Below are 26,440 nucleotides of genomic sequence, written 5' to 3'. Positions count from 1 at the left end.
GGAGGACGGGATAGGAGGACGGGAAAGGAGGACGGGAAAGGAGGTCGAAATAGGAGGACGGGAAAGGAGGTCGAGATATGAGGACGGGAAAGGAGGACGGGAAAGGAGGACGGGATAGGAAGACGGGATAGGAAGACTGGATAGGAGGACGGGATAGGAGGACGGGATAGAAGGTGGGCATAGGAGGTCGGGATAGGAGGTGGGATACAATGACGGGATAGGAGGACGGGATATGAAGTCAAAAGTTTCCTCCTTTGTTTATTTTCCTACCCAACAAGGATTAGGAAGGAAAAACCGGGCAACGCCGGGTACTCAGCTAGTAAAATATAAAAAAGTCCAAAATAGTGTATTTTTGGTCACATTTTATATCATGAAAAAATGAATAAAAAGCAATCAACAAGTCCAATCAATACAAAATACAGGGTACCACTAAAAACTTCAGATCACGGCGCAAAAAATGAGCCCTCATACCACCCCGTACGCGGTAAAATAAAAAAGTTGTAGGGGTCAGAATATGATAATTTTAAACGTATACATTTTCCTGCATGTAGTTATGATTTTTTTCAGAAGTACGACAAAATCAAACCTATATAAGTAGGGTATCATTTTAATTGTATGGACCTACAGAATAAAGAGAATGTATCATTTTTACCAAAAAATTTACTGCGTAGAAACAGAAGCCCCGAAAAGTTACAAAATGGTGTTTGTTTTTTTTCAATTTTGTGGTGGTGGTGCAAAAAATAAGCAATCATATGGATTTTTAGGTGCAAAATTGAGGGTTATGATTTTTAAAAGGTAAGGAGGAAAAAACAGGGTTAAAGGTAAAATTTTTATTTAAGGTACAATTGACATTTTTTATCCAAAGCATAAAGGATCTTAAACAGAGGAGATCTATAAAACTATAAAAGAAAAGTAATCCTTTGCCTCTCTTTAGGATACATTTTTGGTTTTGTCTATAAATTGCATAATAAACATAGAGCACCACAACCATCTATACCAGGCATAGGCAACCTTCGGCACTGTTGATGTTTGGGACTACATCTCCCATGATGCTTTGTCAGCAATTTGGCTGTAAGAGCATCATGGGAGATGTAGTCCAAAACATCAGAGTGCCGAAGGTTGCCTATGCCTGATCTATATGCTTAAACAATTACTTATTTAACAAAGCATTTGATCTTAATATTAACTTTTAGGATAGGCATTTAAAACAAGTGTAACTTGTCCCTTTTCTTTGTATACAGTATTTAAATACTGAACTTCACAAAGTTAATTTAGCATAACAAATTGGCTGCCAAATAATAAACTAAAGCAATTTTGTTTCCCGTAGCATTAAGTTATGTGGAGATCGTGCATATGATTAAACATGAATGTGCATTCAAAATGGAATCTTGGAATCTATTTCAAAGAGACTAACACTTTTTAACATGCATGAACATCTACTGGTATAGAGCCACACCACTACTCTCCCCCAATAAGAGCAGTGCTTCTCACATCTTAATACATGCACTGTAGTCAATAGGACTTAAATAAATATATCTAACAAAAAGCTATTGTTTATTATTTTATTCAGTTCATTGGCATATCCATAAAACAAGATTATTTAAAATGCAACAGCTAAAACATGGCCAAAGATAGGAATAGAAAGTATGTACATAAGATTGTATGGCAAGAGTTATTGTTACTTTTCTTAACCCCTTAAGGACCAAGCCCATTTCGGCCTTAAAGGAAATTTGTCAACAGTATCAACTGCACTTACCTGTCATACAAGCTTGTAGTGCGGGTGATACTGATCAAAATTATACTTACAATGTCCTGAATGGCCCAGCTTTTTGCTGTTTTTCTTATTATGTAATTTAGGTTCCTTGGGCACGGGCAGAGTTAGGACCGGAGCTCCAGGCACCCCACGTGATCTTCTTGCATAGCCTCCCTCCCTGCTTTCGCGGCAGGTTATTACCACAGCGCAAGCGCCGCTTCTAGAGTATACTGGGAAGCGGCGTCAGTTTCAGCCTCATTCCCACGGCCAGCAATGGAGTGTGGGGATGCAAAAAGGTATGAGAGTGAATGAGGCTGAAACCACTTCTGGTGTACTCTGGAAGCGGCGCATGCGCCGTGGCGAAAACCTGCTGCGAGAGCAGGGAGGGAAGCCACGCATATTGAAGAGCCGGGTGGAGTGACCTCATTTACATAGAAAGAAAAACAGCGATAACGGCTGGGCCATTCAGGACATTGTAAGTATAATTTTGATCAGTATCATCCGCACTACAAGCCTGTATGAGAGGTTAGTGCGGGTGATACTGATGACAGATTTCCTTTAAGGACCAATCCAATTTAATTTTTACATTTTTGTTTTATTCTCACTCGCCTTCTGAAAATCATAACTATTTTATATTTTCATCCACAGACGAGTATAAGGGGTTGTTTTTTGCAAGACCAGTTACCCTTTGTAATGACATCACTCAGTTTACCATAAAATGTATTGCGCAGCCAAAAAAATACTATTTGTGTGGCTAAATTGAAAAGCTATTTTGCAAATTTTGGAAGGTTTCATTTTCAGGCTGTACAATTTACATAAAAAATGACATGTGTTCTTTATACCCATAATTACATATTTTTCTATTAGTGTACCGCTTTTGAAAAAATTGCTAACTTTTTAACCAAATTAGTACTTTTAAAATCCCTCTATTTTGACTACCTATAACTTTTTAATTTTTCTGTATAAGTGGCTATATGAGGGCTAATTTTTTGCACCGTGATCTGTACTTTTTATTGATACCCCATTTGCGTATATAAAACTTTTAATAGATTTTTTATAAATTTTTTGTGGAATATGATGTGAGAAAAAAGCAGCAATTTTGGACTTTTTTTTTAACGTTTAAGCCCTTCACCATACGGGATAACTTACATTACATTTTAATAATTTGGATATTTATGCATGCGGCGATACCAAATATGTTTATTAATGTTTTTACGCTTTTTGCAGATGCCGTGATCTGTACTGATCACGGCATCTGAGGGGTTAATGGTGGACATCAGCGCGATCGCTGATGTCTGCCATTATCGGAGGGTCCCTTGCTGCTGACAGCAGCCGGGACCTGCCATGCATTATGCGAGCACCGGTACGGTACTCGCGATCATGTTCATGATGTAAATGTACGTCATGTTGCATTAAGTACCATTGCACCATGACGTGCATTTACATTCGATGTTGTTATACACAACTTTTTTTTTTTATATTTCCTTAAAAACTAAGCATTTTCCTAATATGCTTAAAGACATGAATTATTATTTTTTTTTTTAAACATCCACAAGGGATTGCTGTCTCTTTAATTTTGCGAACAAACCCTTAAATGGGTTGGACAGTGGTATTTGTTTTTTTTATTGTCCCCAGCTGCATTTAAAAAAATAACAAATACTTTAAATCACCTTCTGCTGCTCCCTCATAGATATGGGATCACAGCGCCATAAAACTCTCTCTGTTCACAAGTTTTGATAAATCTCCCCCTATGTACATACTGTAGCTGTGACGTTGGGACAGGGAGAACAGCAACCCTGCTCTTACCCCAAACCACTTGCCCTGCCTGACTTGTGTATCTGCATTGGATCAACAATTAGACGACAGTCCCTGCACTGGAATAAAGTGCAGGAGCGTGACATGGTCCAAAACTATAAACAAAACTGTACAGAGGTCAGGGAAACAGGTCAGGACGCAAAGGGCTAACAAGCACAGAACAAAATACAAAACACAGGGGATAAACAGAAATTGAGAAGTCCAACAAGCCAGGTCAAAACCGAGAGAGCAGAATAAGGTACCAAATTACTAAGCAGAGACTAAACGCATAGGAAGCCGAGGTAAGAATACATAGAATAGAACAAAACAGTAATAGTGTGATAGCTAGGGCATATGAACTGAGCGCAAGCAAGCCTGAGCTGACTAGCAAAGTATTTTTGTGCAGCTAAGATAGGCAAGGATGCTGAGCGCAGATGTAATACAGTGGGGATCAAAAGTTTGGGCACCCCAGGTAAAAAATTGTATTAAAGTGCATAAAGAAGCCAAGGAAAGATGGAAAAATCTCCAAAAGGAATCAAATTACAGATTACACATTCTTATAATATGTCAACAAAAGTTAGATTTTATTTCCAGACAGAACATCTCGCAGGATTGTGAGGAAAACAATTCAAAACTCACGTTTGACTGCACAATCCCTCCAGAAAGATCTGGCAGACACTGGAGTTGTGGTACACTTTTCCACTATAAAGAGATACTTGCACAAATATGGTCTTCATGGAAGAATCATCAGAAGAAAACCTCTTCTATGTCGTCACCACAAAAATCAGCGTTTGAACTTTGCAAATGAACATATAGACAAGCCTGATGCATTTTGGAAACAAGTTCTGTGGACCAATGAGGTTAAAATTGAACTTTTTGGCCGGAATGAGCAAAGATACGTTTGGAGAAGAAGGGGAACAGAATTTAAGTAAAAGAACCTCTGTCCAACTGTTAAGCATGGGGGTGGATCAATAGATCAATCATGCTTTGGGGTTGTATTGCAGTGGGGAACATCTCACGAGTAGAAGGAAAAATTGATTCAATAAAATGTCAGCAAATTTTGGATGCTAACTTGATGCCATCTGTGAAAAAGCTGAAGTTAAATAGAGGATGGCTTCTACAAATGGATAATGATCTTAAACACACCTCGAAATCCACGGGGGATTGCATCAAGAGGCGTAAACTGAATGTTTTGCCATGGCCTTCACAATCACAATGACCTCAACATAATTGAAAATCTATGGATAGACATTAAAAGAGCAGTGTGTGACAGCAGTGTGTGACAGACAGCCCAGAAATCTCAAAGAACTGGAAGACTTTTGTAAGGAAGAATGGGCAAAGATACCTCAAACAAGAATTGAAAGAATTTGCTGGCTACAAAAAGCGTTTACAAGCTGTGATATTTGCCAAAGGGGGCAATACAAGATATTAACTCTGCAGGGTGCCCAAACTATTGCAGACGCTATTTTTTTGTTTTCCGTTATTTTGAAAGTGTAAATGATGCAAATAAAATCTAACTTTTGTTGACATAAGAATATCTAATCTTAAATTTGATGCCTTTTGGAGATTTTTCCATCTTTCCTTGGTTTCTTTCTGCACATAATACCAATTTTTACCTAGGGTCCCCAAACTTTTCATCCCCACCGTAGACTCTAGGTTCAATAAACACAGGAAAATTGGCCCTGAGTTCAGAACAAGATCCCACTCATTACCGTAGCCTTAGTTTTCTAATATACTACCAAGAGTAGGACTCAAGGTGATCTAATTTTCTGCAACGTCTAGCTAATCCGTTTCAAGATACAATAGAGCAGACTTACCAAAACAGTTTCTCACAGCAACCAATCCTAGAGCAGCTTTAAGTTTTCTAGAGGAAGCTACGAATTGAATGGTAAGCTCTGATTGGTTTCTATGGGCCACATTGCCAGTTGTACTAACAGACAGTTTTGATAAATGAGGCTAAGTCTGCTATGTATTTAGAGATGCAAATCTGTATAACCATACATATGGTTATCTGAATTGTTGCTTAGCTGTAACTCTACCTATTCTTTATTCATCTTCACTAACTATGCAATTTTGGCCAGAGAACTAGTCAAAACAATTTACCTATTTTAAAGGGTATGTTTAAAGAGGTACTCCATTCCTAGACATCTTATCCCCTATCCAAAGGATAGGGGATAAGATTTCTGATCACGGGGGGTCGACCGCTGGAACCCCCACGATCCCCGGCCTGGCACCCCGCCATTCTGAACATTTATGTTCAGAACGCCGGCTAGGCTAGGCTTCAGGAGGCTGTGGTCATCATGCCCCCTCTATTAATGTCCATAGGCGAGACAGAGAAACAGCACAGAGATAAATGGAGAGATAAATAATGCTCCGTGCATGCGGATTATCGGGGTGCCGGGCAGGAGATCGTGGGAGGTCCCTGCGGCCAGACCCACCGCAATCAGACACTTATCCCCTATCCTGTGGCGGGGAGTACCCCTTTAAAGCAACAAGAGTTTGTAATAACAGAACAGTGTAATACAAAAATAGCAGGCTCACTGGAGATCTGGTTTTAAAAGGTCAAGAACAAACTAAGAAATCAGAGTATATAACAAAAAAGGGGACTTCATGATATTTCAGATATATAAACTCACATAAATATATATATATATATATATATATGTGTATACTACTGTTACAACATTTCAGTTTTGTTTAGTTTTTTTTTATATCAAGATGTTACAGTTGAGTAATGTTTTTTTTGCTGCAATGGGCTGCTGTGGTCAGAGTTCTGTAAACTTGGAAAATCCCTTCAGGAGGGTTAAATAGTTGAATAAAAACTGCGGGCCCTACTGCCTAAGATAGCTTAAGTAGCATAACAGCGAAATCTCAATTAAGCCTATTTTGACCTTAAATGGGCACTGTCATCAACATTTTTTTTGTTATGTTGTAGTACTTATGTACTACAACATATCTCTAATATACTTTCATCATTGTTTTTTTTAATTAAAATAGTTTATTTTATATTTGAAAATCGACCACTAGGGTTCTCTCTCCTAGTGGCCGGCTGCAGCCTGCCGTGACGTCATGACTGAATTAGGACCGATGCCGGCCGGGCAATCCGTCCAAATTCAGTCAGCCAATCAGCCTGCGCTCGCTCCCTGCCTGTCAATCAGACAGGCGGGAGTGAGCGCTGAGAGCACAGTGGATGCGTGCATTGGCTACCTGGCCTCACACGCCGGCCCCGCCTCCCGGCTGCTGCTGCCCCGCCCCCTCCTGTAGGCTTGCATTGAGGGGCAGAGCGTGACATCACACGGGGGCGTGACATCACACGCCGCCCGCCCTGTAGTCGCCGGTAATCAGTCCCGGAGCGAACACGCTCTGGGGACTGATTACAAACGGGGTGCCGCGTGCATGATCCCGGGGGTCCCCAGCGGCGGGACTCCCGCGATCAGACATCTTATCCCCTATCCTTTGGATAGGGGATAAGATGTCTAAGCACCGGAGTACCCCTTTAAGCTAAGTTTCACAGGAGACCAACACGAGGCTGCAAAACAAGATAAGAGCTGCCAGGATCTACCAAAATGGCCCTTCCGAAAAGGTATTTAGAGCGGGCATTTAAAAAAAAAAAATTACAGCCACATATGTTATCATGATAAATATTCTGGATTTTAATATTACATTGTGTAAGAACTCAAAGCATAACATGGCTCTTTTTGAAGCAGACAATTCCTTCAATATAACACACATGTTTTCATGATGAATCAGTTGTTATATACTTTTGATGTGAAGGCTGCGCAGGTAAAGAAATTACAAAAAAATTCTGCAATAATACTCAAGGTCATGAAGAATAATTCATCTAGTTTGCGTTCCTTTTTGGCAGCTGCCAGGTAAAGATTATACATTTGAAAATTGTATTGTGCCGTTTTATTCAAGCATTCGTAGACCTAATTAAATCAAAGATTTTTACTTTTGACTTTATTCATGTGTGCAACATATATTTTTAATTGTTTAGTGAGGTTTGACATGAACACACAAGACTGGAGAATGTATTATTTCCAGCAAAAATGATTAATAGCATATGTAAAGTCAGTTGCACAGTAAGGGAAAAATTGTTTATCTTTACATGCATAAATCATTGCAAATCCTGTCTGCTTTTAATGCACAGAAAGGTCAAGCAGATGCATTATCTTACTAAAACACACTATACAGAGGTCTGTTTTGTATCATGTAATTGTACACATCCTTAGATTTCTGATGTTCCTTCAAGGTATTGGTAGTATTTTGTTGATCATTTTCTCACAGTCTCTGCTATTCAAAATATTGCCAATGCATTTCCGTATCAGGGATGTCTACAGCTAGAGATTAGTGAATTTTTGATTTGATTCAGCTGTTTTACCGATTTTCCTAAAAAATCAGGTTCAGTCCAAATTTATTTGCGGCAAATCTCTATTAAAAACGGCTACTTCTAGCCTACAGAGAGCCTTAATAGGGATGTAGAAAACTTTACCTTGCTGTAAAACACATAGGACGTGTGCTGGGTTAGTGATATAATACTGTTATTCAGTATGACATGCAGATTAAAGGCATCACTATTAGAATCACTATGGCAGAGCGGCACAATGGCATCAGTATGAGGAGACCATATAGTGGCTGAATGACACAGCTTGGAGTTGGCGGCAGCATGAGGAGACCATATAGTGGCTGAATGACACAATCTGGAGGTGGCAGTAGCATGAGGAGAACATATGGTGGCAGAATGAGACAGCCTGGAGGTGGCAGCAGCATGAAGAGAAAATATGGTGGCAGTATGAGACAGCCTGGAGCTGGCATCAGCATGAGGAGAACATATGGTGGCAGTATGAGACAGCCTGGAGGTGGCAGCAGCAGCATCAGGAGTCTTGAAAGTGACCTGGTGACAGAGTGGGGAAGTGGGTGGCAATACCAGTACCCGGGGACGAAAATGGGTGAAAAAAAGGAGAACTTGGCATCAGATGTGTGACATCAGGCAGATGGCAGGATCAAAATAGTATCTGAGGCAGGTAGGCAGAAGAAAACGGTCTCTTTTGTAAAAGTGTTAGTGTGCATAAGTAAGTATTGAGAATATACATTACGTAAAACTTAACTTTTAATAATATTCTTAGGATAAAATATATGTACCCACATTTTTTTTTTAAATCAAACAAAAGGAAATGTGTGCAAAAAACACCATGTGCCACCTACACCACCAAGTATTGATGTGATGCAAAGACCTATAAAAGGTGGAAGGGACCAACGTATGGTTCATTGTAACCGGTGGGGGTAAAAACTTCCCCTGTATGGCCCTACCCTCACATTTTAATTCCCTTCTTGGCAAGTGTTTCTCGCCCTAAAAAGGGCGGCCCCACAAAGGAACCTCTTCCTATTTCCAACTACAAACACTGCCATTTCCCAGGTTTTTTAGGTGGGAATAGGGAGAGGTTCCTGTGTGGGGCCGCCCTTTTTAAGACGAAATGGTACACCACTTAGATGTACATATGTGGTATGCACTTATGAGGGGAGTACAATGCGCTCCAGTATGCTTAAAACAGTATTTGTATACAACACCAGCAGGTGTGTACTTTTGGCTGGCCTTTCACAGTAACTAGGGCCTTAGGACTATAACAGGAACAAAATGGTACACCACTTAGATGTACGTACGTGGTATGAACTTAAAAGGGGAGTACAATGCACTCCAGTACACTTAAAACAGTATTTGTCTAGAACAGTAGCAGGTGTGTACTTTTGGCTGGCCTTTCACAGTAACAAGGCCCTTAAGACTTTAACAGGAACAAAATGGTACACCACCTATGTACGCATAGGTTACACTTAATAGAAGACAATAAGCTCCGCTACTCAACCAGTATTAGGGACTAATAGAAGTGATTGTGACTTTTAGTGCTCTGCTCACCCTAACTGCCTGGCTACTATTAGCTTTTCAGTTGTTGTACACATCAGTGCTGCAGCACACAGTCGCTGTGTACTACACCCAAAATTGCACTCTCTCTCTCTCTCTCTCTAAATCCCTTTCCCTTCCCTATCAGTGCTTCTAGGCTGGATTTTGGCTTGAGGTGAATCGCAGCAATAAAAATGCTTTTCTATGCAACACACACTGTTCTCTGTCCCTCTCTCAATAGAACACTGATGTGAGTGGCCACAAGATGTCTGCCGATTATATAGGGCTGTGGCATTACAGGGGTGGCTGGCTTCTGATGGGCAGCATGCTGCATGTGATTCAGGGTCATCCCGCCTACCCTTGTTCCTGCCTTCTCAGCATTCCTTGCCCCATGTCCTGAAATGTGGAGTCGCCATCTTAGATGCCCTGAAGCCTGGACCACACTAAATGGAGCTTACTGAAGCGATTTGTGCAATCAAATTGCGGCGATATTTGCATTCGTTGCGAAGCAAATTTTTCCTGAAATTCATAACGAATTCAGATTCGTCATATTCGATTCGCTCATCCCTATCTACAGCTACTTGGTGGAATGCATAGCAAACATGGAGGCCTCTATGAAACAGGTCGATAGACATTCCTATGTAATGTTATCAAAAAGCTCACAATCACAAAAATGTATGTTGGAGAATGCTAAGGCGTAGCTTTATTAATGTATTTATGCCATTTTTCTGGTATGACACTTTAGTAATTAACCCCTTAAGGATGCAGGACGTAAATGTACGTCCTGGTGAGGTGGTACTTAACGCACCAGGACGTACATTTACGTCCTGTGCATAACCGCGGGCATCGGAGCGATGCCCGTGTCATGCGCGGCTGATCCCCGGCTGCTGATCGCAGCCAGGGACCCGCCGGCAATGGCCGATGCCCGCGATCTCGCGGGCGTCCGCCATTAACCCCTCAGGTGCCGGGATCAATAGAGATCCCGGTATCTGCGGCAGTGCGCGATTTGAATGAATGATCGGATCGCCCGCAGCACTGCTGCGGGGATCCGATCATTCATAACGCCGCACGGAGGTCCCCTCTCCTTCCTCCGTCCGGCTCCCGGCGTCTCCTGCTCTGGTCTGTGATCGAGCAGACCAGAGCAGAAGATGACCGATAACACTGATCTGTTCTATGTCCTATACATAGAACAGATCAGTATTAGCAATCATGGTATTGCTATGAATAGTCCCCTATGGGGACTATTCAAGTGTAAAAAAAAAAAAGTGAAAAATCCCCTCCCCCAATAAAAAAGTAAAACGTCCGTTTTTTCCTATTTTACCCCCAAAAAGCGTAAAAAACATTTTTTATAGACATATTTGGTATCGCCGCGTGCGTAAATGTCCGAAATATTAAAATAAAATGTTAATGATCCCGTACGGTGAACGGCGTGAACGGAAAAAAATAAAAAAGTCCAAAATTCCTACTTTTTTAATACATTTTATTTTAAAAAAATTATAAAAAATGTATTAAAATTTTTTACATGCAAATGTGGTATCAAAAAAAAGTAAAGATCATGGCGCAAAAAATGAGCCCCCATACCGCCGCTTATACGGAAAAATAAAAAAGTTAGAGGTCATCAAAATAAAGGGATTATGAACGTACTAATTTGGTTAAAAAGTTTGTGATTTTTTTTAAGCGCAACAATAATATAAAAGTATATAATAATGGGTATCATTTTAATTGTATTGACCCGCAGAATAAAGAACACATGTAATTTTTACCATAAATTGTACGGCGTGAAAACGAAACCTTCCAAAATTAGCAAAATTGCGTTTTTCGTTTTAATTTCCCCACAAAAATAGTGTTTTTTGGTTGCGCCATACATTTTATGATATAATGAGTGATGTCATTACAAAGGACAACTGGTCGCGCAAAAAATAAGCCCTCATACTAGTCTGTGGATGAAAATATAAAAGAGTTATGATTTTTAGAAGGCGAGGAGGAAAAAATGAAAAAGTAAAAATTTAATTGTCTGAGTCCTTAAGGCCAAAATGGGCTGAGTCCTTAATGGGTTAATGACTGTCAGTGTAAGAATAAACATAGGCATTAGAGTTGTATAATATAGAGTGCCTTCAAAGACTGAAGACATAAAATATCTATACCAAAACAAAAGGTTTGTACCAACATGACAACTATATATAGTAAGAGATTTACTTCTCCTGTTTTTAGTTTTCAGCATTATATATCGTTGGTGATTTCTATCTCCTGTTTTTATTTTTCAGCAACCACAAAGCCCTCACACTCGAAATACTAAATCCAATAGAAATTTTTTTTTCATCCAAGTGCTAACTATATAATCGTCCCTTTCTATACAGGTGGCTTACTACCAGGAACCCAGGATGAAATATGTGCTTCCTGAACCCTGAGAAGTTACATATGACATTTATCTTGGGGAAATATATTAATCCCTGACCACCATTCCTGTTACTGTCTCACACTATGAAGTAGGGCTATCTAAGCCCTTTTCTAAAATCCAAATTGAATTATGGCAGCAATTTGTAATAATATAAGATGTAAGTAGTTGCATGATTGTTAAAGCCGTCATGTTACAGTCAGGAGAGTCAAATAAAATGGTGAAGGCACTCTTAAATTTCAAGCAACACAAGACCATTATGAAATTGTATAAAAAATTTAGGAATGTGTGTGCAGTAGAATGACAATGGTGACGTGAATTTGGAACAGAATGACCAACAAGCCTGACAATGCATGCATTTGTGATCATTTTAAAACATCATACCTTGTGTGATGTGCACAAGCAAAGATCTGGAAGGCATTGCACAGCCTGCCAGGGAGCAGTGCTGAGCTTGTCTGAGTCCCGGCTGCAGTCTGAGATTTAGGACTCCAGCATGAGTCTAAAATCTATAAAAAAAGGCTTGCGACCAGGGCTGGTAGGAAGACACCAAGTGGTAATTTTTTCAAAGTTGAAAATTAAATAGAAAGAAGCATTATTTTTTAATACCGTGCTATTGGAAAGTTATTCTGCATACATTAATCTATAAAATTAATTTTTTTTATGAAGTTTTTTTTTAATGAAAGGTACCCTTTCAAGTGAACTGGTGCCAGAAAGTTAAAGAGATTTGTAAATTACTTCTATTTAAAAATCCAGTATTTGTCAGCTGCTGCATGCTGCAGAGGAAGTTTTTTTCTTTTTGAATTTCTTTTCTGTTTGACCACAATGCTCTCTGCCGACACCTCTGTCCATGTCAGAAACTGTCCAGAGCAGGAACAAATCCCCATAGCAAACCTATGCTGCTCTGGACAGTTTCTGATGTGGACAGAGGTGTCAGCAGAGAGTACTGTGATCAGACAGAAAAGAACTCCATAAACAAATACAACTTCTCTGTAGTAGACAGCAGCTGATAAGTACTGGAAGGATAAAGATTTTTAAATAGAAGAAATTTACAAATCTGTTTAACTTTCTTGCACCAGTTGGTTTAAAAAAAAGTTTTCCACCAGCATACCTCTTTAAACTGTAACTACTCACAATATAAATCCAGATCCAAACCCTAAATAATTTTAGATCCTAGACCAAAGAACTAAAATAATTTAGACTGTAGTCAGAATACTACATTTAATTCAGAACCCAGACAAGATGCAAAATGTTTATTCAGCACCTGGAACAGACCCAAAATTAAAGGGGATATCTAAGATTATAGCTGATTTCTTCAAAAAACAGCGCCATTCCTGTCCTTAGGTTGTGTGGTGTATTGGCTCCATTCACTTCAATGAAATTGAGCTGCAATACCACACACAAGAGAGGAGCTGTTTTTTGAAGTAATTATTATTATTATTATTATTTTTTATATTACTGGATAACCCCTTTAACTCTGACCCCAGGCCTTTAAATAAACTGAGGCTACAGAAATTCAGATGCTAAGCTGAATCCTGAAATTATTCAAACCCGTATATAACTTAAGACTCTACACTAGACCCTAAAATTAATTCACACACCAGACTAGACCAAAAATCTAAATCACACTATAACCTTACCGCTCCCTGCCAGGAACTCCTTATCTCAGTGAAGAAAAGTGGGAAGTGGTAAACAATGGTACTTGTTATCTACTTAATTTGATATGGATCATTGATGCAAATCAAGTTGAATAGATAGTGCCCAATGTTAGACACTATAAACAGAGCATTTACTACAGGCTTACTGCATGTACAACTTAGATACCAGACACCGCATCCAAACCATACACAACACAGACTGCGAATACACTCTTCCCACACTATACATATAATCTTGCCATTTTAGCCACTTTATGATCATGCCTGGTTGGGCCTTAGTGACGAAGTTAGATAAAAAAAAAAAAAATCTGGTATGTGTAACTATATCATAGATTGATTCTGTAAAAAACTGTGTAAATTCAAGTCATGCTTGCTGAGTTTCACTTTAGAAAGAGAGCAATAAAAATATTGGAGTGTTAAGATGCTTGTAAGACTTGCACAGGACTTGGACATGGGGGGAAATGTATCAAAACCTGTGGAGAGGCAAAGTTGTCCATAGAAACCATCAGCATGCCTCTTTAATTTTTCAGAGGCCTTGCTAAGAAAGCCAGAAGCAATCTGATTGGTTGCTATGGGCAACTTTGCCTCTCATCACGTTTTGATAAATCTCGCCCATAGTCTGTTATTTTGTAAGCCTCATAAGTATGTCAATATGGACACATCGGTATCGCAGGCAATAATGTGATGTTGACGTAAGCACTACTATTTTATCTATGCTTAATAAAAAACAGCAATGTCACACCTTTATCAGTGTACTTTGGGGCAGACTAGATGGGCCGAATGGTTCTTGTTTTTACTATACATTTTATGTTTTTACTATACAGTGTTTCAATTACTATGTTTTGGAAAATTCAAAGGAGTCATTTGCATCACTAGCTCTGGGTGACATAAAGCTTGGAATATGTTTATAAAATACGGAAATAGCACTCTATTTTGTTAATGTAATTTAAACTTGTACTTCTGTTCGTATTGCACAGGTATTCTGGAGATCAGAACAGTGACTGTTGGTGGGATAGTGGCAATCAAAGGAGTGCAAAGTGAATATTTTCTAGCTATGAATAAATCTGGAAAACTCTATGGAAAGGTAATACATAAATATTTTGTACTACACCATTAAGAGCCTTAACTGTAGCAAATGTTAATAAAAATATATGTATCATTACATTGTACCTATCATTTCAAAAGATTTTTGAAAACATGCTTGGCTTTTTCAGAGGATCCCTTTAGAATGGTGAAAATTTATTTTTAGTGCTCTAACTGCTGTTACTGGGCCCCTGAGAGTCAACTTCCATAATACATAGCTATATCTCACTTTCAGGGGGTGGGACCAGGGCACTGGATTGTTTACCATTAATACACATACAGGCACTCCCCTACAGTTCTCTTAGATTTTCAGTACTCTACTATAGAGGCAATGTCAAGGTAGAAGTGCTGATGATGATGCTATCAAGCTAAAATATGGGGAGAAATGGGATAGCATTCAGGACGCCGCACTGTGTACATACTGTAGTAAGAACATAGAGGACAGCTGCCCAGATCTGTATGAGTGATTAAAGGGAAGTCTTGATATACAGGGTGGGCCATTTATTTGGATACAATGGGAATGGTTAGTGATATTAACTTCCTGTTTGTGGCACATTAGTATTTGTGAGGGGGGAAACTTTTCAAGATGGGGGGTGACCATGGCAGCCATTTTGAAGTCGGCCATTTTGAATCCAACTTTTGTTTTTTCAATAGGAAGAGGGTCATGTGACACATCAAACCTATTGGGAATTTCACAAGAAAAAAAATGATGTGCTTGGTTTTAACATAACTTTATTCTTTCATGAGTTATTTACAAGTTTCTGACCACCCATTGTGTTGGACTGTGAATGCAACCCTCTTTTCCCACTCTTCACACACTGATAGCAACACTGCAGGAGAAATGCTAGCACAGGCTACCAGTATTCGTAGTTTCAAGTGCTGCAGAATGGGCAAAACAAAAATTGGAACAGGACCCTCAGTTTACACAGAAGATTTTGTTCAGTGATGAGGCAAACTTTGATGTGAATGGTGAAGTTAACAAACAAAACCACCGCTATTTGTCTGACATTAGCCCCCATTGGAGAGATCCCTCCAAGACTGTTGGAACACAAAAATGGATGGTATGGTGTGGTATATCGGGTACAAAGATAGTGGGGCCATTCTTCATCAATGGAAACCTCAAGGCCACTGGATATGCGAAATTGCTACATGATGATGTGTTTCCCTCTTTATGCACTGAAGCTGGCACGTTCCCTGAGTTTTTCCAGCAGGATGGTGAACCACAACATTATGGGTGTAAGGTCCGAGCATTCCTAGATGAACGGTTTCCTGGAAAGTGGATTGGTCGTCTTGGGCCTGTTGAATGGCCCCCAAGGTCTCCCGATCTGACCCCCTTAGACTTTTATCTTTGGGGTCATCTGAAGGCAATTGTCTATGCTGTGAAGATACGAGATGTGAAGCACCTGAAACTACGGATACTGGAAGCCTGTGCTAGCATTTCTCCTGTGGTGTTGCTATCAGTGTGTTAAGAGTGGGAGAAGAGGGTTGCATTGACAATCCAACACAATGGGCAGCACATTGAACACATTTTATAAGTGGTCAGAAACTTGTAAATAACTCATGAAAGAATAAAGTTACGTTAAAACCAAGCACATCATTGTTTTTCTTGTGAAATTCCCAATAAGTATGATGTGTCACATGACCCTCTTCCTATTGAAAAAACTAAATTTGGATTCAAAATGGCCAACTTCAAAATGGCCACCATGGTCACCATCCATCTTGAAAAGTTCCCCCCCTCACATATACCAATGTGCCACAAACAGGAAGTTAATATCACCAACCATTCCCATTTTATTAAGGTGTATCCATATAAATGGCCCACCCTGTACTTTTTAGGGCCAGTGTGGATCCTCTAAAGAAAGAAGCCTACATTCACACACTACAGGCTCCCTGTTACTAATGACAGACTAAGCTTATCATCAAGCAGTGAACAGTAGATTTCAGAAAAGTAAGACACCAAGGGCGAGATTTATCAAAACCTGTGCAGAGGAAAAGTGGAGCTGTTGCCCATAGCAACCAATCAGATTGCTTCTCTAATTTTTAAAGAGGCCTTTGAAAAATGAAAAAAGCAATCTGATTGGTTGCTATGGGCAACTGCTCTACTTTTCCTCTGCACAGGTTTTGATAAATCTCCCCCTCCCCAGTGGCCAAAATGTTAGGGCTTTTTTTCTGGAGTAAGAATAAATTTTTGGTAAATTAAGTGATTTAATGGAAGTTGTTTGAAACAACTGTGGCCATTTCAGGCAATCCATATACAATTTTCAAAGGGTTATATACTGAATACTGTAAAAAAAAAAGGCTTCCTAATATTTTTCCACAGTGTCCTCACCATCCAGAATATGGTGGCTGCTGGGTCTTAACACCGATGGTCAGAGGTTATGCCAAATTTGAAAATATTACTAAATTCACATAAACATGAAAAAAAAAATAAACTATCGTAACACCAGGGAACGAAGCAGCGAAAAAGCCTGTTCACTATATCATTTCTCTTGTCGAAACTGTCTGCCCAGTAGCACCACAACATCAAATGTAAGGTATCTCAGTTTGTTAAAGTACCGCTGTAAATAACCTCATACTTGACCCCTTAACGACCAAGCCCATTTTGGCCTTAAGGATGCAGCCAATTTTATTTTTTGCATTTTCGTTTTTTCCTCTGCACTTTCTAAAAATCATAACTCTTTTATATTTCCATCCACAGACGAGTATGAGGGCTTGTTTTTTGCACGACCAGTTGTCCTTTGTAATGACATCATTCATTTTACCATAAAATATTTGGCAAAATAAAAAAAAATACTATTTGTGTGGGGTAATTGAAAAGAAAACTGCAATTCAGCAAATTTTGTAGGTTTCGTTTTCATGCTGTACAATTTTTGGTACAAAATTACATGATTTCTTTATTCTGTGTGTCAATACGATTACAGTGATACCCATGATTACATACTTTTCTAATATTGTGCCACTTAAAAAAATCTCAAACTTTTTAACCAAATTAGTGCGTTTAAAGGGGTACTCTGGCCCTACTACATGCTTTGGATAGGGGATAAGATGTATGATCGCAGGGACCCCCGCAATCTGTCATTGTGCCCCCACCTTTGAGAGCTCTCCGCAGCGCTGGAGGCTCCGAGTGTGTAGCATGATGACCACGGGGGCCGGAGTATTGTGACGTCACGACTCTGCCCCCGATAGACTTGCATTGAGGGGGCGGAGCGTGATGCCACACGGAGGGTGGAGTCGTGACATCACGATACTCCAGCCCCGTGGTCGTCATGCTATACACTCGGAGCCATCAGCGCTGCGGAGAGCTCACAAAGGTGGGTGCGCAATGACAGATTGCAGGGGTTCTCAGCGGCGGGCCCCCCGCGATCCTACATCTTACCCCTATCCTTTGGATAGGGCATAAGATTTATTAGGGTCGGAGAACCCCTATAAAATCCCTCTATTTTGACGACCTATAACTTTTTCATTTTTCTGTATAAGCGGCGGTATGAGGGCTCATTTTTTTGTGCCTTGATCTCTACTTTTTATTGATACCACATTTGCATATATGAAACTTTAAATACATTTAAAAATCTTTTTTTTATATATTATGTGAAAAAAAAACTGTAATTTTTTACTTATTTTTAAATTTTACAATTATGGTGCTCGCGGTCATGTACAGGACGTAAATATACGTCATGGGGCAGCAAGTACCAGGGCACCAGTACATACATTTACGTCCTGTGTTGTTAAGGGGTTAATGTCCACCAAGGTCTCTTTTACACAGCAGATAGCAGTGATCGTCTACCAACAAGTAATTGTAACTTTTTGAAAGAACCTTTTTGACAAGCCAATCATTAGGTTGAACAGTCACACAAATTATTACTGGATTGTTGATGCAGCTGTTCAGTTCAGTCATTGTCAGCAGCACAAACTCTATTTACATGGGGAGACATCCTAAAAGATGACAAAATCTACTAAAGAACAGTGCCTGCATGATTTGCCTTTTAAATGGAGCAATAACAAATAACCAGATCAGCTAATAATAGCCAGGTGTAAAATCGCCTTAAGTTTCTAATATCCACTGTAACAATTGCTTGCGCTAGATGAGCACAGCTTTGGGATAATAGGGGGGAGTGTTTTTAAAGACAGACTTCCTTGTAAGCTACTATACAGAAGAGTTACATATGCAGATATCTAAGGGGGGATTTATCAAACTTTGTGCAAGGGAAGAGTGGAGCAGTTGACTGTTGCAACCGATAAGATCATTTTTTTCATTTTTGAAAAATAATTTCTAAAAAATTAAAACTGTGATTGGTTGCAATGGCAATTGCTCAACTATTCCTATGCACACGGTTTGATAAATCTCCTTTCTAGTGTGTATTTTTTGCAGCCATTCATTAGACATTATACATTCAATGGTCCTCATTTACTAACAGGATTCCTACCTTTTTTGTCGGGTTTTGTGCCTAAATTCTGCCGCACGAACCATGCGACAGAATGTGCAACAGAAAAAAACAGACAGAATCAGAATCCCTTAGAGTGAAAAGAAAACCCTACAAAATGGGTGTGGTTTTCGGGAAAAGGGGCGTGTTTCCTACATTTCATCCAAAATCACTCGTCTTTTCTGAAAACCACTCTGATAATGGTGTAAATTTTCTGGGAAGAAAACCCTACACTTTAAAGCATGTATAAAGTTTCCAAAAGCAGAGTAAATTAGTAAATACCATGAAAAAAAAAGGTCGGAACAGCAAAAATAAAACACAAACCGACACTCCACTCTTAGTAAATGAGGGCCATTGTCTTCCCAACAGTAAATCCGAATGTATTTTAATAAAAGATAATTAAAGTAACAGTCATTATAGTTAGTTGCATAAAAAATAATATTTTTGACTCTTTACTTTGCAGAAATTTTGCAATGAAGATTGCAACTTTAGAGAGCTAATCCAGGAGAACAAATACAACACGTATGCATCAGCAAAGTGGACCCATAATGGAAAAGAGATGTTTGTTGCATTGAGTAATAAAGGGGCTCCAATAAAAGGGAAGAAATCCAAGAAAGAAAACAGAAGCTCTCACTTCCTTCCAATTCAAACATCCTAACCATTAATTATCAGTTCCAGCAGAATATTTTTTTACCTTAATAATATTAATAATTATAATAATAAAAACATACAAAGGACAAAGGAATAAGCTGGATCTACTACTGAAAATCCTATCAAGCTGGACTTGCATATGTATGTAGAGATAAAAGACTTCCACCAAAAATGAAAAGGAGAATTTTTTTTTTAATAATTTACCCAAAACAAGATATAGCTAAACACAAGGTGTAAAAATTCTAGAGATGTAAAAACATATGTTACTAATAATCGAGGGGTATTATTTTTGTTAAATTATCCAACCACCAAAGAAGGAGGATTGACTTGATCATCTGATGATTTATATTTAAAGTGAAAATCTGCTTGTCAAATATGGCTGCTAAAAACATGTTTTATTTTTTTATTTTTAAAGCAGATAATAGTGTTATGTAAAATATGTTGGACCATGAGGCTGCTGGAATGATGTCAGATTTTCAAGTCAATTCTGCATGTAGACACTGAGCAGTACCTACGCAATTCATTGTGAAATAACTATATGCACAGTATAATATAAAACTAATTATAGTTTTACTTTTGTGACTATGGCATTCAAAAAAATATATATTCCTCCAGTGAGGATCTCCCACCATCGTATGTAATGCCTCACTATTATGAATGCCAGATGCTGCTCATATTTTATACCAACAGTACTACAAATACATTACTCACTTGTCTATATGCAGTTTGGTCTACATATGAAAACATCAATTTCTTGCAATACTGACCTAATAAAAGTATTTCAGTTATAAAAATTTTTCCTTCTTAAACTGTTTATATTAGCTGCAATTTGTTTGTTTAGCAAAAGTTCAACAAATATTTAAAGTGGATCTCTCACATCTAATAAAGTATATAGACATTACATCTACAAGCAAAAATGGGCTTTTAGTACTCTACCGTTTTTGAAAACTTAAGCCTATGAATTAAAAAGTATTAAAGGGGTACTCCAGCCCTAAGACATCTTATCCCCTATCCGAACGATAGTGGATAAGATGTCTGATCCCTGGGGTCCCGCTGCTGAGGATCCCCGCAATGTCTCATGCAGCACCCACCTGTTGGCTGCACGCAGCGCTGGAACCTCAGAGTGTGTAGCGTCACGACCACAGGGCCGGAGTATCATGATGTCACACCCCGCCCCCTCAATGCAAGTCTATGGGAGGGGGCGTGACAAGTCTTAGGGCCGGAGTACCCCTTTAAGTTTTATATAGGTCTTAAATGGATTGTGTGGATATACAATTTTTTTATATGTCTGGAGTCGATAAAAATAAAAAAAAGTCATAACTCATATCCTCTGATTTCCACATAAGCTGTTCACAATGCTCCAGGTCCCTGATTGCCCTTGGTTGTTTCTGGTTTTTGTGATGCACTGATCCCTCAGAAACCAGTAAGAAGCTTTAAGTGGAAGGGACGGGAAGAATTGAATAGCAGCTGAGGGGGATCAGAGGAAAAGTTATGACTTCTTTTATATTTTTACACTACTCTTGGCAATTGTGATTTTTTTTTTCTTAATTGCAGGACAATCACTTTAAACTGAGGGCTGGTGGAGTAAGATCTGCCAAATTTAGCATCTGTGGCTGTTCATCCACCACAACATACAATCTATTCCAGCTATGTAGCTATGTTGTTTATTGGATAAAGTCAATCTGTCAGGTGATGGGAGACCTTGCCTACTCCCGCTAAGCCTCACCCACATTTCATACCCACTTTTCGAAACTGTCAAGATCAGTAAAAAAAAAAAAAAATCACAAATAAATACATAAATTACATTATTTTGGAGCAAATAGACTATGCACCAAGTTTTGCTACTTTTTCCACAAAATTGCTTTAAAGACTTGATCAATCTCCCCCAGTATAACTGAAGCATTTGTATCAGAAGAAAGTATATAGAGTACAGTAAATTTCAAGCTGTGGCATATTGGATAAATATATCATAAGTTAAAAGTTGGCTTTCCAAGATCCTGACAAGCAGAGCATTTGCCCTTTTTAATACTTGGACAATTTAAATTCTGCTAACATTTTTCATCTCCCAAAAGTAATATGATACAGCCCTAGTTTGCCAGTGGCAGCCAGATAAAAATTTCTATAAATTCCTGCCAGCATCTTATTGTATAGAAGTGAAACAAATTTAAGTAGCAGGTCAACCGGCCCTATGCTTTTAAAACTTTTATCTCCAATTGGCCTGTACAGTAAAAACATCAAACACAGTTTTGCAACATGCTTTTTTTTTTTTTTTTTTTACGAAAGGCTTTATAGGAATATTTTTTATTTGAGTTGATTTTTTTTTTTTTTTTTACTACAGATGAAGCCATAAACCATTCAGTGCCAACTGCTATTTCTAAAAACAAGAAGAGTAAAAAAAGAATTCCATCAAATACATCCATGCTCCCTTTTATATGTTCAGGTTAAAAAAAAAAAATCAATGTGTTTTTGCTACAATTTAAGTGTCTAAAATAACAATTTGCAAGGCTTGTAACAACAGCTCCATCTGCATTTTATCTGATTATTACTATGAACATCATAAAGGTGAAGTAACATCACAAACGCACATTAACAATTTGTCCTGCCTTTTCATATACAGTGGGGGCAAAATAGTATTTAGTCAGCCACCAATTTTGCAAATTCTACCATTTAAAAAGATGAGAGGCCTGTAATTTTCATCATAGGTATACCTCAACTATAAGAGACATAATGAGAAAAAAAAGTCCAAAAAAATCAAATTGTCTGATTTTTTAAGAATTTATTTGAAAATGATGGTGAAAAATAAGTATTTGGTCAATAACAAAAGTTCATCTCAATACTTTGTTATACACCCTTTATTGGCAATGAAAGAGGTCAAACATTTTCTGTAAGTCTTCACAAGGTTTTCACACACTGTTGCTGGTATTTTAGCCCATTCCTCCATGCAGATCTCCTCTGGAGCAGTGATGTTTTGGGGCTGTCGCTGGGCAAAACAGACTTTCAACTCTCTCCAAAGGTTTTCTATAGGGTTGAGATCTGGAGACTGGCTAGGCCACTCCAGGACCTTGAAATGCTTCTTACGAAGCCACTCCTTTGTTGCCCAGGTGGTGTGTTTGGGATCATTGTCATGCTGAAACACCCAGTCACGTGTCATCTTCAATGCCCTTGCTGATGGAAGGAGCGTTTTCATTCAAAATCTCACGATACATAGCCCCATTCATTCTTTCCTGTACACGAATCAGTCGTCCTGGTCCCTTTACTTAAAAAAACAGCCCCAAAGCATGATGTTTCTACCCCCATGCTTCACAGTAGGTATAGTGTTCTTTGGATGCAACTCAGCATTCTTTCTCCTCCTAACACGACAAGTTGAGTTTTTACCAAAAAGTTCTACTTTGTTTTCATCTGACAATATGAAATCCTCCCAATCTTCTGTGGATCATCCAAATGCTCTCTAGCAAACTTCAGACGGGTCCAGACATGTACTTTCTTAAGAATGGGGACACGTCTGGCATTGCATGATTTGAGTCCCTGGTGGCATAGTGTGTTACTGATGGTAGCATTTGTTACTTTGGTCCCAGGTCTCTGCAGGTCATTTACTAGCCCCCCCCCCCCCCCCCCGTGTGGTTCTGGGATTTTGCTCACCATTCTTGTGATCATTTTGACACCACATGGTGAGATCTTGCGTGGAGCCCCAGATCGAAGGAGATTATCAGTGGTCTTGCATGTCTTCCAATTTCTAATAATTGCTCCCACAGTTGATTCCTTCACACCAAGCTGCTTGCCTATTACAGATTCAGTCTTCCCAGCCTGGTGCAGGTCTGCAACTTTGTTTCTGGTGTCCTTCAACAGCTCTTTGGTCTTGGCCATAGTGGAGTTTGGAGTGTGACTGTTTGAGGTTTGGGACAGGTGTCTTTTATACTGATAACAAGTTCAAACAGGTGCCATTAATACAGGTAATGCATGGAGGACAGAGGAGACTCTGTTACAGGTCTGTGAGAGACTGAAACCTTGCTTATTTTCCACAAAAATTTGCAAATAAATTCTTTAACCCCTTAACGCATATGGACGTTTATGAACGTCCATAAGCGTCTCCTGAGGTATGACGCGCGCTCAGCAGGTGGGCGCTCATCATACCCGGTGGGTCCTGGTTGCTATAAGCAACCAGGACCCGTGGCTAAAGCCGGACATCGCCGATCGGGCTAATGTCCGGCATTAACTTAAAAGCTTCCCGGCAGCTCAATCGGGCAGCCTCCTGTGGTCCGAATGGCGATTGATTGCTCCAAGCCTGAAATCCAGGCTTGAGTAATCAACCGCCGATAACACTGATCCCTGCCATTGAATGCAATGGCAGTGATCAGTGTATTGAATCAATGTACTGCATGTTATAGTTAAAGCTTGAATCACCCCTCTTTCCCCAATTAAAAAAAAAACTGTGTAAATAAAAATAAACATATGTGGTATCGCCGCGTGCTTAAATGTCTGAACTATAAAAAAAAATCGTTAAGCCAATGGTGTACGCACAAAACATTCCAATAGCGTATTTTTGGTCACTTTTTATAACCATAAAAAATTTATAAAAAGCGATCAAAACAAAAATGATACAGATAAAAACTTCAGATCATGGCGCAAAAAATGAGCCCTCATACCGCACATGGAGAAATAAAAAAGTTATGGGGGTCAGAATAGGACAATTTTAAACGTATAAATTTTCCTGCATGTAGTTTTGATTTTGTATTTCTTCTGAAAAAAATCATACCTAGATAAGTAGAGTATCATTTTAACTGTATGGACCTACAGTATAAAGATAATGTGTCATTTTTACCAAAAAATGTACTGCGTAAAAACGGAAGCCCCCAAAATTACAAAATTGAGTTTCTTCTTCCATTTTGTTGCACAATTATTATTTTTTTCCGTTTCGCCACAGATTTTGGGGTAAAATGACTGATGTCATTACAAAGTAGAATTGGTGGTGCAAAAAATAAGCTATCATATGGATTTTTAGGTGTAAAATTGAAAGTGTTATTTTTAGAAGGTGATGAGGAAAAAACAAAAATGCAAAAACTGAAAAACCCTCCATCCTTAAGGGGTTAAAAATCAGGCAATGTAATTATATGGATTTTTTTTTCTCATTATGTTTCTCATAGTTGAGGTATACCTATGATGAAAATTACAGGTCTCTCATCTTTTTAAGTGGGAGAACTGACTAAATACTTCTTTGCCCCACTGTAACTTATGTTTAAAGCTAAGCTCACACACTACAGTTTTGCAAAGATCATTTTTTATGTACAAATTACACTACTAGAGCAAAGATTTCTCTGTAAAACTGACTGCAGCTTAAACTTTTAAATTCAGTCACAGACAAGCTAATGACTGAAAGCATGGTGATCATCACATTAAATCATGTCCCATAAGTTTAGGGTGACCAATTACTTTTAATTAAAATTGGAGCCATTATTTTTTGAAAAAAATTGCCTTATGTTATTTCTATAGATTCTATTATATACTGCAACTTGCACAATTTTACTGTGTAAACTACCCTAAAACACCCTGATGCATGAATGAAATATTACAAGAATGATTTATCCTTTGAAAAGAACTCCATTTTCAAATAGAAGTTGTCCCGACTATTAACAGTTTGTTGTGGATGTGGCTTCTTCAATTCCTAAAGCTGATATGGCTGGGGGAAGCTGCATCTGGCTAGCCAGAAATGTAGTTTGCATGGTAGCCATTTAAATGAATAACCAATGATATAATACATAAATAGACTGGATCCACAGGTTTTTGCTTATGGTCCATAGACAGGAGCCCTAAGCGGGACTCCCATGTATGACATATATCCTAAAATGGAATATTAAAATGGGTTGTCTTCATGAAAATATTTCTACAAAGAGCTGTAAACAAATACTGTATATATTGCAATGCTATATAATACTAAAATAGGTCAAAAATATTTGACAGAGTTAAAAAAACATTTTCTCCGTGTGGAAAGTGTAAAAGGTTAAACAATCTACATGAAAGAACTATCTACATGAAATAACAGTAAAAGAATAAAAATAAAAAAAAGGGCATCAAAGAATATGCACACCTTAAATAGAATACACAACAAAAAAAAAAAAAACACCACACCATTTGAATGAATATAAAATATAAACATTATGAACAAATATAATAAAAACAGTTCTCAAAATCTGATTGTATGGGGACACCAAATATAGGCCGAGCAGTAATAGAAGAGCATTTACCTAAACATTAGTAATATCATGGGAGCACCTTTATGTTGTATTGCCAAAAACTTCAATAGATAGTAGGGATACCACATTCCTGAACTATAACTATTATCACTGTACTTGAATCAACACAGGCCTGTCCCAAACTCTGTATCTCATAAAGTGCCAAAGCTGCTATTAAGTAAAAAGTGCATACAAAGATCATAAGGTGCCTGTATGCTTACCCATTATGAACGCTCCTCCATACCCCTACACTGTTTCGTTAACACTTTCTCAAGGGGCAGCAGCTATTAGTTATAGTGCAGGAACATGGTATCCCTTACTATCTATTGAAGTTTTGTGCAATACAACATAAAGATGCTCCCAGGATATTACTAATGCATATGTATATTCTTCTCTGTTACTGCTCGGCCTATATTTGGGGTCCTTATATATCCAGATTTTGAGAGCTGTTTTTATTATATTTGTTAATAACCTATATAATTTATATTCAAGCAGTGTGGTGTGAACTCACAACTTTTTTGTTGTGTATATTATCAGTAGTTGAGTTTCCGCTTAAACAATAGGA

At 38.6% G+C, this 26,440-nt stretch overlaps 2 protein-coding genes across 16 annotated transcripts in view; one reads left to right on the top strand and one right to left on the bottom strand.

The window, feature by feature from the left end:
* FGF7 (fibroblast growth factor 7) overlaps nt 1–21,859 on the top strand; it is an 86,545-nt gene extending 64,686 nt beyond the window's left edge. Inside the window, exons 3-4 of the mRNA XM_056572257.1 lie at nt 14,471–14,577; nt 19,461–21,859. Coding sequence (XP_056428232.1) covers nt 14,471–14,577; nt 19,461–19,655 — 302 coding nt within the window. The 3' untranslated portion in view covers nt 19,656–21,859. The remainder of the gene's footprint in view (nt 1–14,470; nt 14,578–19,460) is intronic.
* Nucleotides 1–26,440, bottom strand: part of FAM227B (family with sequence similarity 227 member B) — a 266,903-nt gene that overhangs the window by 71,873 nt on the left and 168,590 nt on the right. The gene's annotated exons all lie outside the window — the stretch shown is intronic.

The sequence above is a fragment of the Hyla sarda genome, chromosome 4 (genome assembly GCF_029499605.1).
Source record: "Hyla sarda isolate aHylSar1 chromosome 4, aHylSar1.hap1, whole genome shotgun sequence".
Lineage (NCBI taxonomy): Eukaryota > Metazoa > Chordata > Amphibia > Anura > Hylidae > Hyla > Hyla sarda.
Note: the sequence above shows the minus strand (reverse complement) of the source record. Positions and strands in the feature narration are given on the sequence as shown.